At 37.9% G+C, this 15,102-nt stretch overlaps 2 protein-coding genes across 2 annotated transcripts; both read right to left on the bottom strand.

Annotated features, from left to right (window-relative positions):
* Positions 1-21: 21 nt before the first annotated feature.
* Positions 22-2,670, bottom strand: LRP88_12642 (beta-galactosidase; the record flags this gene model as incomplete). Its single annotated transcript, XM_083249034.1, has 1 exon — positions 22-2,670. One exon carries the CDS (start codon positions 2,668-2,670, stop codon positions 22-24), a length of 2,649 nt encoding a protein of 882 aa, XP_083095193.1.
* Positions 2,671-3,346: 676 nt separating this feature from the next.
* Positions 3,347-4,664, bottom strand: LRP88_12641 (SGNH hydrolase-type esterase domain-containing protein; the record flags this gene model as incomplete). The annotated part of the gene is made up of 3 exons (XM_083249033.1): positions 3,347-3,893; positions 3,955-4,499; positions 4,557-4,664. The coding sequence occupies 3 exons, from the start codon at positions 4,662-4,664 to the stop codon at positions 3,347-3,349; spliced, it is 1,200 nt and encodes a 399-aa protein (XP_083095192.1).
* Between the last annotated feature and the right edge of the window lie 10,438 nt (positions 4,665-15,102).

The following is a 15,102-nucleotide window of genomic DNA, read 5'->3' as shown; positions in this document are numbered from 1 at the left end:
TCATAAAAGACTTTTGTTATTCTAGACTGGCCCAACAACAACAGAGGTACCCTTCAGTCCATCCGCCTCGGCAGAAACAGTAACCGAACCCGCAGCCCCAGAGTTTAGACGAACTATAGCAAGAGCAAGGCCGTTAAATGCACTCCTGGTATGTGATGGGAAAGCCACAAAGTCCGCTGCATTCCCATTGTCCGTTGCGATGACCTCCCCCGGACCGGAGATCGAGAACCGTATCTCGTTATTCGCCCGTGGTGCCACAAGTCCTTTGTCGTCCGTCACTTCAAGGGTGATGAATGCCAAATCCTCACCATCAGCTCTGATGTTCCCTCGATCCGCCGTCAATCTCAACCTCGACGGCTTCCGTGTAGTCGTGACAGTATTGTTCGCCCATTCCTCCCCGTTTCTAAAAGTGACGACATGCAGCTCCCCAGGTTTATAAACGACATCATTCCATCTGAACCGATAAGCATACTCATCTCTTGTTCGACGACCCTGCGAGTAGCCATTGAGAAACAGCTCTGCCTCATCAGCCTCAGAGAATACATGAACGGGCGTCACCTCGCCCACGCGCTCAGGCCAAGTCCAGTGAGGCAGAATGTGAGCAATGCGCTCATCAGGTCGCCAGCGAGTCTGATACAGCCAGAATCGATCCTTCTTGAACCCTGCCAGATCCACAATGCCAGAGTACGAACTCCTCGCAGAGTAATAAGGCGTCGGCTCACCGATGTAGTCGAACCCCGTCCAGACAAACTCCCCAGCGACGTACGGGTTACGGTCCTGCTCTGCAAAGACCTTGTCGGGGGATGAACCGAAGGGCGCAGAGTAGAGCTCGTAGGCGCTGACCTGTTGGAGAGTCGAGTTGCCGCCCGAGGTGTCGTTTACGGGGGCGCTGCTGTAATTTGTGACGGGGAACAGGTGGACACCGCGAGAGCTGAGTGTGGATGCTGTCTCGGAGCCGAGGATGAGCTTGTCCGGGTACGCTTTGTGATAGTCGGGGTAGAGGGGGTGGGTATGGATGCCTTGGAGGTTGGAGTATGCTTCTGTGTTTCTGATTCCGGCGCCTTGGTAGTTGATGTTGAGAATGTCGAGGACCTGGGGGAAGGGCATGCCGGGTGTTGCGTAGTTCTCTGATGCTGATGATGGTCTTGTCGAATCTTCTTCCCTTAATATGCCCTGAAGCATCTTTGATACTGCGGCTCCTTCTTCGGCGGTGTATTGCTCGCCTACTTCGTTCCCGTAGCTCCACGAGATGATTGAAGGATGATTCCTGTCACGTCTTAAGAAGGCTCGGAGGTCTGGCTCATGCCAGTCGGGAAATAGCAAGTGAAAACCAGCGGCGGTCTTGTTGCGTTTCCAAGCGTCAAAGATCTCGTCGATGACCAGGAATCCCATCTTGTCTGTGAGGTCAAGAAGCTCAACTGCAGGTGGGTTGTGAGACATCCGGATAGAATTGCAACCCATGTCCTTTAGGATTTCCAACTGTCGCTCGGCCGCTCGGACGTTGAACGCCATGCCTAGAGCGCCTAGGTCGGAGTGCTGGTTGACGCCTTGGATGGGCACCTTTTCACCATTGACGAAGACGCCTTTGTCTGGGTTGAATTCCAGAGATCGAATCCCGAATTGAGTTTCGTACTCGTCGATGACCCGATTATTGACCTTGAGCCTGGTAACTGCAACGTAGAGATTGGGCTGCTGAGATGGCGGCGGACCCCAAAGACGAGGGTTGGTGAGGGTTGTGGAACTGTTGAGGCGGGTGGTATCCGACGGAGATAGGTGAATCGTCTTGGATGGGAATGTTCCAACTTTTTTCCCAGGGTTTCCAGTTTCCGGGTCGGATGTGAAAATATCCGTCTCTACTCTAATTGCTCTCCTCTTTCCCGCCTTGTTCTGAACCTGAACGAAAAGATCAAGTATCGCGGACTTTTTGGAGACATCCCGAGCAGTGATGTATGTCCCCCACTGAGATACCTGCGTCGGGTCGCCAACAGTAAGCCAAACGCTTCTGTAAAGCCCAGCACCAGGATACCATCTGGACGAATCTGGGGCGTTGTCAAGCCGAATAGCCAGTTGGTTCTCACCGTATTTCATGAAGGGCGTAAGGTCAAGACGGAAAGAGTTGTACCCATATGGCCATCCACCGACGAGATGCCCATTCAGCCAGACCATAGCATAAGACATGGCGCCGTCGATGTCGAGGTGGATTCGTTTGCCCCGAAGAGAGCGGGAAATGTCTAATTTGCGGCGGTACCAGCCTACTCCATGAACAGGCAAACGTCCCATGCCTCCACTGATGACAGGGTTTTCCCCTTCATAAAAAGGACCGCTGATGGCCCAGTCATGAGGCAGATTGACGCTCTCCCAGTCGTCATCTTGGTACGTGCTTTGAACAAACGGGATGTCGATCTCCGGATCTCCGTCTGGACGTTTGTGATGGCGACTCTTGTCCGCAATAAAATCATTTCCAGAGGGGAGAATCCAAGGTTTAAGGACGGTGGCGTTTTCGATCTGGTTTGGGAGATGGTCGTAGACGACTCCATCTGGATTGGGGACCGATCGCCAGAACCGCCATCCTTTGTTAAGGTTGATGCGTTGGCGAGGGACCGAGGTTGCTTGAGTGTCTATAATGAGGACTATGAATAAGAGCCCGAGCAGAGAACCCGAGTATACCATAATGGAGATGGTTTCAAGGATGACTGAATTACTTGGAAGTTGGTGGCCATTGGCGAGTTTCCGTCCTATGTACTAGAATTCGACTAGCTGAAAATAAAGTGACCATATCCAGCCATCTCGTATCATTGGGGCTATTAGGCTAAAGATAGTGAGGGGTATAGATCAGGGCATTGTTGGGTACGGCTACGATCTCCTTAACAGCCGACTCCCCACGGGGTCAATGTCGATCTGTGGATCATCGCGAGACAATAGCACCATCCGCTTCTCAAAGGAGCTAATGCCGAAGATCGTCACAGCCAAGTCATTCAGGCTAAGTCTCAGTATCCAACTGCCGTACCTGCCATCCCGGAACTTATCCATCTGAGGTAGCAACGAGGCGGATACTATAGGCTAAAATATTCCATTGACCTCCGCTAGCCCGGGTTATACCTGGTTTGGTGAATCTCCTCTTTCAAGCTCATGGATGCTACGCTGGAACGAGTCTTGAGAGTTCCGAGGCAGATCGAACTGCGTTAGGACACCCTGAGATCGCAGTGGTTGAGCATTGAGTCATCGAAACTAGCTAGCTAGCTCTACGCGTCTTGCCCATCAAGGGCAGGATGCTTCCACAACTCAAAAGAACACGGTTGAGTCATCGAAACACTGTGTTTTGGGTACAATGAGAGCCGACTTGGAATTACCGTTCAAATATATGGACCGGAAATCGAGAACCCATCTCCCGGTACGCATCTACATTCGGATGCAAATGGTCCCCCGAATCAAACTCGGGACGCAGCTTATCCCCGTCTCCAATAACCGACGCAAAGTCAACGGCATAGTCAAACGTCCCATTGTTCACAATCCAGTCATTTACCTCCAACCTCGTCTCCTCCCTCCTCGCATCCCCATACTGGCTTCCAGTGAAGGGGGTGATAGTCGCGCCAACGGTCCGCATATTCGCCTTCTTGCAGGCCGCGACTATCTCCGCGTAGGCATTTATAAGGCGCTCGGTGAGCTGCCGCTGCGTGAGGTCGTCCGTGGGAGAAATCCCAATGTCGTTGACGCCTTCGAATAGGAGGACGTACCTTGCGCCGTTTTGCTGCAGGGCGTCGCGGTGGTAGCGCTGAAGGAGAGGGGGGCCGAGGCCGCCGCTGAGAACGGCGTTTCCGCCGGCGGCCTGGTTGTTTACGGCGATGTGCGGCTTTTTTGATGCCTGCAGACGGGCTGCGAGGAAATCGGACCAGCTAGGAGCAGTCAGTATGATGGCATCTTTGATGATTTCGGACATGAAGCCTTGAGGCCTACCGGTTGTTTCGATCATCCTCACTTCCACGCCCATCAGTGATACTGTCTCCCAAAAGAACGACTGAATAGTGATTCCTTGGTGCCCAGGTCTCAACTGCGCTTACAAAATACCAGTGTCGAGTACTGGCCTCGGAGACTGAAGATGCGTTGACAAGATTACCGGTCCCCATCCATGAAGTCGTTCTACTGCCAGGATGGCCGGTGATCTTGTTACCCAGCTGCCCATCTTCAAGATATATCGACAGAGCAAGATTTGATAGAGGCGGAAGCCTAAAGTAGACGGGGTCGGAGTCGACAAGTTCCCCTGGGCTGATGGTTGTGGACGCGGAACCCTCAAAAGTCAGGCGTCTCGTGGTGGATCCATCGATCTCTCCGACACCGGCATTTCCATTGAGTGGAAGAGCAACCGATGCTGCCGTGATGGGTAAGGGGGTTTTGCCAAAGACGTTAGAGATTCGAATACGGATGCGTTCAGCCCGGATGGAAGTCCGGAGAGTCTGGCGTATAGTGCTGTTTCGGAACTGGTATGGAACATCTTCTCCTCCCTATTTGATACTTGAGTCAAGGCGTTTGATATGGAATGCACACAATCGAATACTCACAAACGGGGACGGGGCTAGATTACCGATCTCGACCTCCTGAGGCATCGATGTCCATGTCCCTACCCAGTGTCTGCCTTTGCCTCGAGATGCGACAGTGATGCCTAGCATCCAAGCTGCAAGCAGCAACCTCGCCGTAAAGAGTTTCGTCATGCTTCTCTTCCCGTTGGGCTCGCAAATCGAAATACCAGGCTGCGGAATCTTGATCAGTCAGGAAAAAGAAAAGTGGCCATTATAGAGCCTCGGATATTTTAGCTCCTCATGGCACGATAATATCCCAAATGGTTGAATATTAAAACCCAAATATTAATAGCCGGCCGTTTTAGCCGGGAACCCCGGATGAGACTCCCAAGTCGATCACCTTCTCCATAGAGCGGCCAACCCGTAGCACTTTTCCTTCTAGACCAACTTAAATCCCCTTGGCTAATATTTGCCCACGAATCAATCGTCTTGTCGGAGTCTAGGGTCCACCTTGTTCCGGCTAATTGAAGCGACCTTCTCCGCATAACGTACATAATAAGCGAGTGTTATAAACAAGCGAGTGTTACAAAAATCCCAACCTTTAAGATAGGAATAGCCGTAAAAACATAACAAATCGCTATACTCTTCTTCAGATATCGCTACAACTATTTGATATATTCTTGCATTATATCCCGTCTTTCCGCATCCTCCACAGCGCCTTTCCCTCAGCCTCGCTGACCCTCCTTGACCACTACTTCTCGACGATTCGCCCTCTACCCGCCTATCTACACTAATCTGATTAATTGCTCCCCTTGCTTCTCCTACTATTATCACTCCTCCTTTCTATAATCAGGTCTTTTTTGCCCTCTGGCGCTGACTTAGCAGGTCATTTGCCTATTAAAGGTCGCGGTTCTCTGCCCTTAATAAGGTATTCTTATGTATTATTGCCTTTATTCCCTTAGCAAGTGACTTAAGAGCTCCTAGGATTAACTCTAGAGAGCTACTTTTATGCCTTCTAATTTATCTATCGAGGTATTTAGACTAAGATTTGGCCTTAAGGACTATCTTTAGCGTCTTTAAAACTGTAAAATACCTTATTTATAAGAAGGTCTTTTATAAATAAAATTCTAGAAAAATAAGCTTATAGGATATAAGCCTAGGATTTTATTACCCTTTTAGGAAGGTCATGTAATCTCGGACTTAGGGCTTTATTATAAGCCCGATAACGCCGTTAAACCCGTCTCCTTCTATAGGGTATTTCCTATCCGGTTTTAAATATCCTAGTTTAAAACCCGATAGGTTTTAACTTCTATTATGCTATAACTCGGCTTCTAGTCATCCGTTACTAGCAAAACTAATAGGGTTTTAAAGCCCGGAATTAGGGCTATCCGACGGTATAACTTCTATCCGAATCGGGCTAATAGATTCCGAGCCATTTACTATATAAGCTATAAACCCTCTCTTAGAAATAGCTCCTAAGATCTTTAATCAATTCAGACAATAAGAACACTAATTAGAAGCTGGTCTTCTCTATTTTAACCCTATCTTCTATTTGCCCCACTCTTATTACTCTATGATTCCTTACCTAGCCAATCAGCTTTATATAAGGACTGATTCCACTGCCTATTCACCTCCTATCTCTATTACCTACCCTATAGTCTTTGAAGACTATATTTCCTCTATTTTTCAGTCTTTTACAAAAACCCATGTGGTAAGGGAGCCGGCCTCCTCCTTAACTAGCATCGGGGTCTATAGCTATATATTAAGCTTTAAAATTATGCTTTCTGCATTAAGTGGAATAAGTCTGGCCCCTCTAAAAGCCGCCTTGATGGCTTTCTCTATCATAGTGGCCTAGAATGCGGCGTAAAAGGCGGCAAAGAACTTAGTCTTAGAAACGTGGGTTATTAAGTATTAGATTAGATGCTTGATTTCTCGACTATATGCCTTCTTAAGTAGGCTAAAGTACCTGACATTAAGGGGCTAAAGTAGGTAAGACGAATAAGGCGGCATATAAAATATAATAATCTTATTTGCCTAGTAATATTTCTTAAACTCGAGAGAATAGTAACTTTTATAGCTATTAAGGATTAAAAAATAATAATAACTAACTAATTGCGTCTTTATATACTAGTTAAAGTGCTTTAGCTATTTAAGACCTAGCTTATTATTAGTCTAGCTATTAAGAGATATTATAATAGCTTAGTTATCCAGAAGGTTATTATCTTAGTACTAGTTAGCGAGGTAATATTAGCCTATACTAATAATAAATAGCGGGATTACTTAGCCTTTTATATTAATTACCTAGATAATAGTAATCTATTCCTAGTTTCTAGGCTATATTAATTTTAGCTTTTTATATCTTTTAGAGCCTATAATAACTATTCCGCTTATAATAATACCTATTATAAAGCCAACCTCGTTAAAGTTATAAATATTAGCTAGGTTAATATTATATTTAGTGATTATATTCTCTACGAGCTTAAACTACTTTTAAATCATAGCTAAATCTTCGTATTTAGCCCTCTAGTAGTTATATCTATAAAAGAAATGCGTCTTAAGCTTATTATGTCGCTTAACGAAGTTAGAAGCCTAACGCTTACTGACGGGTAATATATTCCGGTCGGCGAGCAATTAATTAGCTATTTCTTCCACACCGCGCAGTCGCGGGGGAAATCCTCGCGAATCTAAGTCAAGAATAAACTAAACTATGGTCTATTCCTCTAGATTAGATAGTTTCCGTGATTTAGGGGTAGTATCATATCGAGACTATATGCCCTTGTTGTCACGGCACCAGTTATGACAACCGCCGGAGTCACGTGTGGCCCACCATAACCGCCGAGCACCCTGCGACTCACGCTGCCAACGGTACGTACCGTGAGCCTCGAGGTAGGACTCACAATCTAGATCACGACTCACCGTGAGCCTCGACTTATGAATCATAAGCTAGACCAAGTATATAAAATATACTCATTATACTTTCTTATATACTAGCTACCTCAGCTATTAATATAACTTAGTTATACTTAATACCTTTAAGCATATTACTAGACGTGACTTATAACTTATTGCTTAGACTATGCCTAGTACTCTCTGCTAATATAAACCCTATACGACTAGTTTATCCCTTAAAAAACATACGATCATCATATATTAATAGCTCTTATTTAGTAATATACTATATACTCTAAGTAATACTATTACCATAGCACCTAACACTAGATCTCCTTCTACCCCTCGCAGCAAGCTGCCTATTACCCCCCAATAGGGATAGCCCGCGACTAAACCAGAGGAACCTAACATCCCGATAGACACTAATAACGATGGCGAAGAATATATCGTCCCGGCCTTACACGAAGACGAAGTCCGCAAACTCAGGAATAAGTATAACCACCTAAGCATCTAGCATAATAACCTCCTAGACAGCGCACGCAACAACGCCAGGATCACTTAGGAACGATTAGCCAGCATAGAGGCATCAATAAACGATATGTAAGAACGTTTCCGCTAAGCCATAAAACAACAATAGCAGCAATACTAGCAGATAATTAACAAATAATAAAACTAGATCGACTGACTTACTATGCTCTAAGCTTAGTAAAATAACCTAGTATAATAATAAGTTTATAATCTTAGTAATCTAATATTTAAGTATACCGCCGCTAATACTACCTATAAAGATATTAGCGAGATTATTAAACCTAAGGACTTAGAACTATTTAATAAATAGGCTATATATATTAAGATATTCCTTATATCCTTTAAAGCATACTAATAATACTTTCCTACTAGAATAGCTAGTGCTAAAAGCAAGGTCTTATATATTAGTAAATACCTTATAGGTAATATACTTACTTAGTTTAAACCTAAGCTATATAACTTCCTTAGGAATAAACCTACTAAGGAAATATAACTCCTTTTTACTAAATATAAAAACTTTAAAGAAGTAATTAAATATAACTTTAGGACTATTAATAAAAAATAATAGGCTATATAGAAACTTAAGAACCTATAATAAATAAAGGCCGCCTTAACCTATATAGCTAAGTTTATATAAATTACCTTATTTCTTAACTAGGGAATAAATACCCTTTAGATCGCTTTTTATAAAGGACTTAAGGATAAGATTAAGGATAAACTCTATAAAATAGAAAAACCTAATAACCTCTAGGACTATATTAATATAATTATTAAAATTAATAACTAATAATTTAAATAATATATAGAGAAATTTAATAAAAAATAAATTTAAGGCAATAAAAATAATACTAACTAATCTTAAAGGCGAGAATAAACTAGGGGCAATACCTCCTATAAAACCCACGCGGGACCTATAGAACTTAGAGTAGCCTAGAAAAATAGCAAGGATATTAAATATTATTATTACTATAAGAAAGGCTATAAGGCTAATAAATATCAAAGGAAATAACGAGATATAGAGGAAAGGCGCTATTAGCCAAAGCCATAACAGCCCCTCCCAGAAGGTAAGAAATAAGTAAGATCTACCCGGGTAGATATTAAACCCTAGACGGCTATCCGCACCGTTAAAACACTTAGAATAGCTTAATAAGGATATAATAAAACTAGTATCTAATTAAATAAGCTAAATATGCTATATAGCTAAGTATACCTTTTAGAAAAATAAGTAAAAAGCAATTATATAATTAATAATATCATAAAGGAATAACTCTATAAACTAATTAAACCCTAAAAAACCAACTACTCGCATATTATAAAATACATAAGATAGAAACTACTCCTAGAGCTTAATAAGGGAAAATAATAACTAGGTAACTTAATATTATAATATACTATCGCTATGACTAGACGCGCTAAACCTAAAATTAAAGAACCTATAATATCCCCTTTAGTATAATAACCCTTAAATAAATAAGCCGACTTCTAAGAAGCCGCTATAAAAGGATTTAACTATAAGAAATAGATTATAAGATATAAAAAAAAGGAACAACTTCTAATACCCGCCATAATCTACCAAAGGGACTGCTAATAAGATGACCCCACGCGGTGTAATTATACCCTATGCCCTTAATACTAGATTAAAGCATCACGGGAATATAATAAAATCTACGAATAATAAAAAACAGACTAATATAATAAACTACCACGCAATAATTAAATTACTAAAATAAGTAATAGCAATATTAATTAAACCAAGTTTAAGCATAAGGCCTAAAAACTATAAAAAGAACTATGCTAAGAGCGCTCTAGGAAGCCCTGAAAGAGCAATGAAGAACTATAAGAAAAGAAAAACTACCCCTAACTATACGACGAAAACAATAACAAATACTAAAACAACCTAAAGGAAAGGTATATCTAGACCGCATAAGAATATATAGAAATATTAAATAAGTAAGAAATCTATATTTAAGCCTACCACTAAGAATTAACTAAAAACCCTTAATATCTAAAAGTACCTTTTAATCTATGAGATAATATAAAGATATACCTAATATACTAGGAGTATATTAATATCTCTTAGATATTATACTAATACCACTAGTATAAAACCTACCGAGAGGAGAAATAAAGATAAGATTACTTCCCCGTCTTATTACTATATTAACTAAATAATAAACCCTACTTATAATATAAAATAGAAAGATATAAAATAATATATTAATATAAATCTATTAATATCGCAAATGCGTAATATTTTTTAAAACTCTATTATATTACTTAGGAGAAGAAATAAATCACTTATAAGATTAAGGACTAATAAAAAACTATTAGCTAGGAAAATAAAGAAGACCTAGGAGCTAAATAAAAACAGTAATACTAGGACTAGCTACATAGCTAGAATAATATATATAACTATAACGCCTATGTAAATAATAAGTATAAATTTAACTATACTAACTATGCTCTAGTAATATTAAAAAACTAGGCACCTTATCTAATATAGGGCAATAGGTGGATAAATAAAGAAATATATTACCCTAGAAGGCCCTCTACTTTACCATTAGAGTATATAGGCGATAATACCTAGAACTAAAAATACGAGTTAAAAGAGAATAATTAAACGCTTTAGTAGATAATAGAGCTAAGTAAAACTACTTTAACCTAATAATAGTAAATAGGCTTAAGCTACTATAGAGGTATAAATAGATGCCTTACTTAGTTATTAACCTAGAAGGAACCCCTTTTAATTATAATAATAGTATTATTAATAGCGAGATTAATTACCTTAAAGTTCTTATTAAAGGAAAGAATTAAGGTATTTTATTTAATATTATATTAAATAAGTAATATAATCTTATACTTAGGTACCTATAGTTATAATAATTTAACTTATATTTCGACTAAAAGACTAGCTAAGTGCTCTCTTTTAATAATAAGGTACCTTTTATAGTAAATAATAACTTAAAACATAACGCGAGATCTTAAACTTTTACTAAAGAGACTAAAGAAATTAGGCAAAGGCAAATATAAAATACCTCCCTACTTATAGGGATAAGATATAAATATTAAAAGGGATAAAAATAATAATAATAAAGGATAATTATATAAGTTATATAATAGTTTTATAAACTTAAAAAGGACCTAGCTCTATAAAAGAAACTATAGGATAACCTAGAAGAAGAAAAGTAACTTAAGAATATCCCATAGTAATATCATATCTATAAGAAACTCTTCGCGGAAGAACTTAAAATAGGCCTACCCGAGTATATATATTACGACCTAGAAATTAAGTTTATTAATAGGAAATAACCTAGCTTTAATAAACTCTACCTACTTAATAAAGCATAACTACTAGTATTAAAGGAATATATTAAAGATATAATATAGAAAGGATATATTAGGGAAAGCAAGTTATCTATTAGATACCCTGTTATGTTTATTCTAAAGAAGAATAGAAAGCTCTAGCTTTATATCGATTTTAAGATACTTAATGCTATTATAGTTAAGGATTGCATATCACTACCTCTTATTAGCGAGTTAAAGGACTAACTCTTTAGCATAAAGTATTTCATAGCACTTAACCTCAAAGGAGCCTATAACCTTATTTAGATTAAAAAAAAATATAAATAGAAAACCGCTTTTTATACTAAGTACGGACTATTTAAGTACCTTATTATGCCCTTTAGACTTACTAATATACCTATTGCATTCTAATAAATAATTAATAATATACTATAAGAACATCTAGATATATTTATTATATATTACTTAGATAATATCCTTATCTTCTCTAAAATAAAAGAAGAATATATAAAATATATCTATAAGGTATTATAAATACTATAAGACACTAAGTTATTAATAGAACCTAAGAAAAGTAAATTCTATACCTTAGAAGTGGAATTCCTCGGATATATTATCTCTTATAATAAGATATAAATAAACCCTAAGAAGGTCTTAGCGGTTAAGGAATAGAAAGAACTAGAGAATATTAAGGAAGTATAAACCTTCCTTAAATTTACTAATTATTACTATAAATTCCTTAAAGCTTTTAGATAAATAGCTATATTATTAATAAAACTCATAAAGAAAGACAAAACCTTTATATTTAGGAATAAAGCTAAGAATGCCTTTAATAAAATTAAGGAACTTATCCTAAGCGAACTAATACTTAAGATATTTAACTTATCTTAATTAATTAAACTTAAAACTAACGCCTTAGACTTCGCCCTAGGCGCATAAATTAGATAATAAGACGACAAAGGGCTCCTATACCTAATTATATTCTATTCCTATAAGCTATATAGAGCAGAACTAAATTACCCTATTTATAATAAAGAATTCCTCGCAATTATTAACGCCTTTAAAGAATTTAGGCACTATCTCCTAGGAAGCTAATACTAAATTAAGGTATATATAGACTATAAGAATATTACCTACTTCGCGAAAATATAAGAACTTAGTAAATAATAACTCTAGTATGCTAAATACCTCTTAGAATTTAATTATATTATTATCTATATTAAAGGAATAGAGAATAGCAGAGCCGATGCTATTAATTAATGCCCCGACCTAGATATAAGAAGAACTAAGATAAAGGAATAACTCTTATAGTTTATATAAGAAAGATACCTTATATAATAAATCATCGCGATAACCTATATAGTAAAATAAAGTAATTTACTATTTATAAAGATCTTAGAATATAACTAATACCTCTTAAATAATAAAAAAATAAATAAATAATAAATACCTAAGGAATTATAATACGACCTTATACGCGAAATCCATAGCTACCTATTATATAGATACTAAGGAATTAATAAAACCCTAGAATAAGTTAAAATAATATTTACTTTTCCTAATATAAAGAAAATTATTTTAATTATTACTAATTAATACGACCTCTACGCAAAAACCAAGGCATAACGCTATAAACTATATAGAAAACTACAACCACTCCTAATTATATAATAACCATAGGACTCAATTACTATGGATTTTATTACTAAACTACCCCTATTAAAAAAACTAGCCACTAGAAACTTCTATAATAGCATTCTTATTATTATAGATAGACTTATGAAATTTTCCTATTTTATACCCTATAAAGAATTAATAATAATAAAAGAATTCACCTACCTCTTTTATTTTCATATTACTAAAACACATAAAATACCACTCGAGATCATCATAGACCAAGGACTACTATTCACATTAAAATTCTAGCAGAGCCTCATAAGATATTTAAGAATCAACCATAAACTCTCTACCACTTACCATAAGGAGACCAATAGGCAAATAAAACGCATAAACTAAATACTAAAATAATACCTTCATTACTATATTAACTATAAACAAACTAATTAGGTTAAAAAGCTACTAGCTGCTTAGCTAGCCTATAACACAGCAACTAATAAAAGCACCAAGGTCATACTAGTATATGCTAATTTCAAATTCATACTAGATATTTACTAATAATCCCGAGATACTATTATTAACCCTAAAGCAATCCTCACTAATAATTAACTATAGAACCTATATAAAGAAATAAAAATAAAACTTAAATTTATTAAAAATAAGATAATAGCATATACTAATAAGAAAAGAATTAAAAGACTAATCTTCTTAGAGGGAAATATAATCTACCTCGCAATAAAAAATATTAAAACTAAATAATAAAATAAAAAACTTAATTATAAATATATTAGACTATATAAGATTAAGTAAAAAATCTTAAAATATAACTATAAATTAGACTTATTACTTAAAGTTAAACTCTATCTAATTTTTTATATTTTATTACTTAAACTAATATAAGATACTATCTAAGTAAAAATAAATAAAAAACTAGATATAAAAGTTAATAGATTAAAAGAATATATTATAAAAACTATCCTTAATATAAATAAAATTAATAATAAAATAATATACTTTATTAAATAAAAGGACTACCTAGACTCAGAAAATATATAAGAACCCCTAGAATACCTCACTAGTGCATAGTAACTATTAAAGAATTTTCATTAGTAACAACAGGCACGAAGAGGTTATCCCAATCAATAACATCCACAGCACCGGCCAGCTGCGCTTCAGCCACCGCGAAGGATTCCGCATTCTCCACGGCCTCCAACTCATCTAGCGTCTCAACATTCCGACGAAGCATCTCTGCCCCACGCTCAACCAGCTGACGCTTCTAACGACAAAGACGCATTAGATGATTAAGCTATTTATTTACTTACTACTATAAAGAAATCAACTCTAACTCCGCCACCTCTTCCTCTTATTCTAAACGACGCTTTTCTTATACTAAGCGATTAGCTACCCCGGAAGTTAGAAAAACACCACAGGGAAGAATAAAAAAAAACATACTAAAAAGAAGAGTAATACCACGGCTATTATATTTCTAACCACGTCGAGTATACTAGGCATAATGCTTATAGCCCTCTTTTGCCTAGCATTTTAGCTATCGCGGTTTATAGTAATTATAAGGCATAATTAAAAAACTAGTGTTTTTAATAAGAAGGGCTTGGGCCTTTTGGTTACGCGTGGCCTTAGAATCTAATATGGTATCAGCAGGAAAGGAGGAATAAGTATAGGACTAAGTTACGCACCTTAGGATATGGCCGCAGAAAGTAGTCTTAAGGATAAAACCAATAGAGAGGGGACATTATATCACGGCACCAGTTATAATAACCGCCGGAGTCACATATGGCCTACCATAACCGCCGAATACCCTATGACTCACGCTACTAATAGTATATACCGTGAGCCTCGAGGTAGGACTCACGATCTAGATCACGACTCACCGTGAGCCTCAACTTACAAATCATAAGCTAGACCAAGTATATAGAACACACTTATTATACTTTCTTATATACTAGCTACCTCAGCTATCAATATAACTTAGTTACACTCAATACCTTTAAGCATATTACCAGACGTGACTTATAACCTATTGCTTAGACTACGCCTAGCACTCTCTGCCAATATAAACCCTGCACGACCGGTTTATCCCTTGGAAAACACACGATCGTCACACTTGTGGCGACGCTATAATCTCATAGGATCAACTTTATAGATCTTTGCGGCGCATCAGAGAGATAATTTTCAGTCATTTTAAATAGCGCAAAGGGCGAGGATAATATTAGCTTCATTATTAAACTCAGAC

Source organism: Fusarium phalaenopsidis (assembly GCF_050370095.1).
Source record: "Fusarium phalaenopsidis strain FUZ10S chromosome Unknown contig_32322, whole genome shotgun sequence".
Taxonomy (NCBI): Eukaryota; Fungi; Ascomycota; class Sordariomycetes; order Hypocreales; family Nectriaceae; genus Fusarium; species Fusarium phalaenopsidis.
Note: the sequence above shows the minus strand (reverse complement) of the source record. Positions and strands in the feature narration are given on the sequence as shown.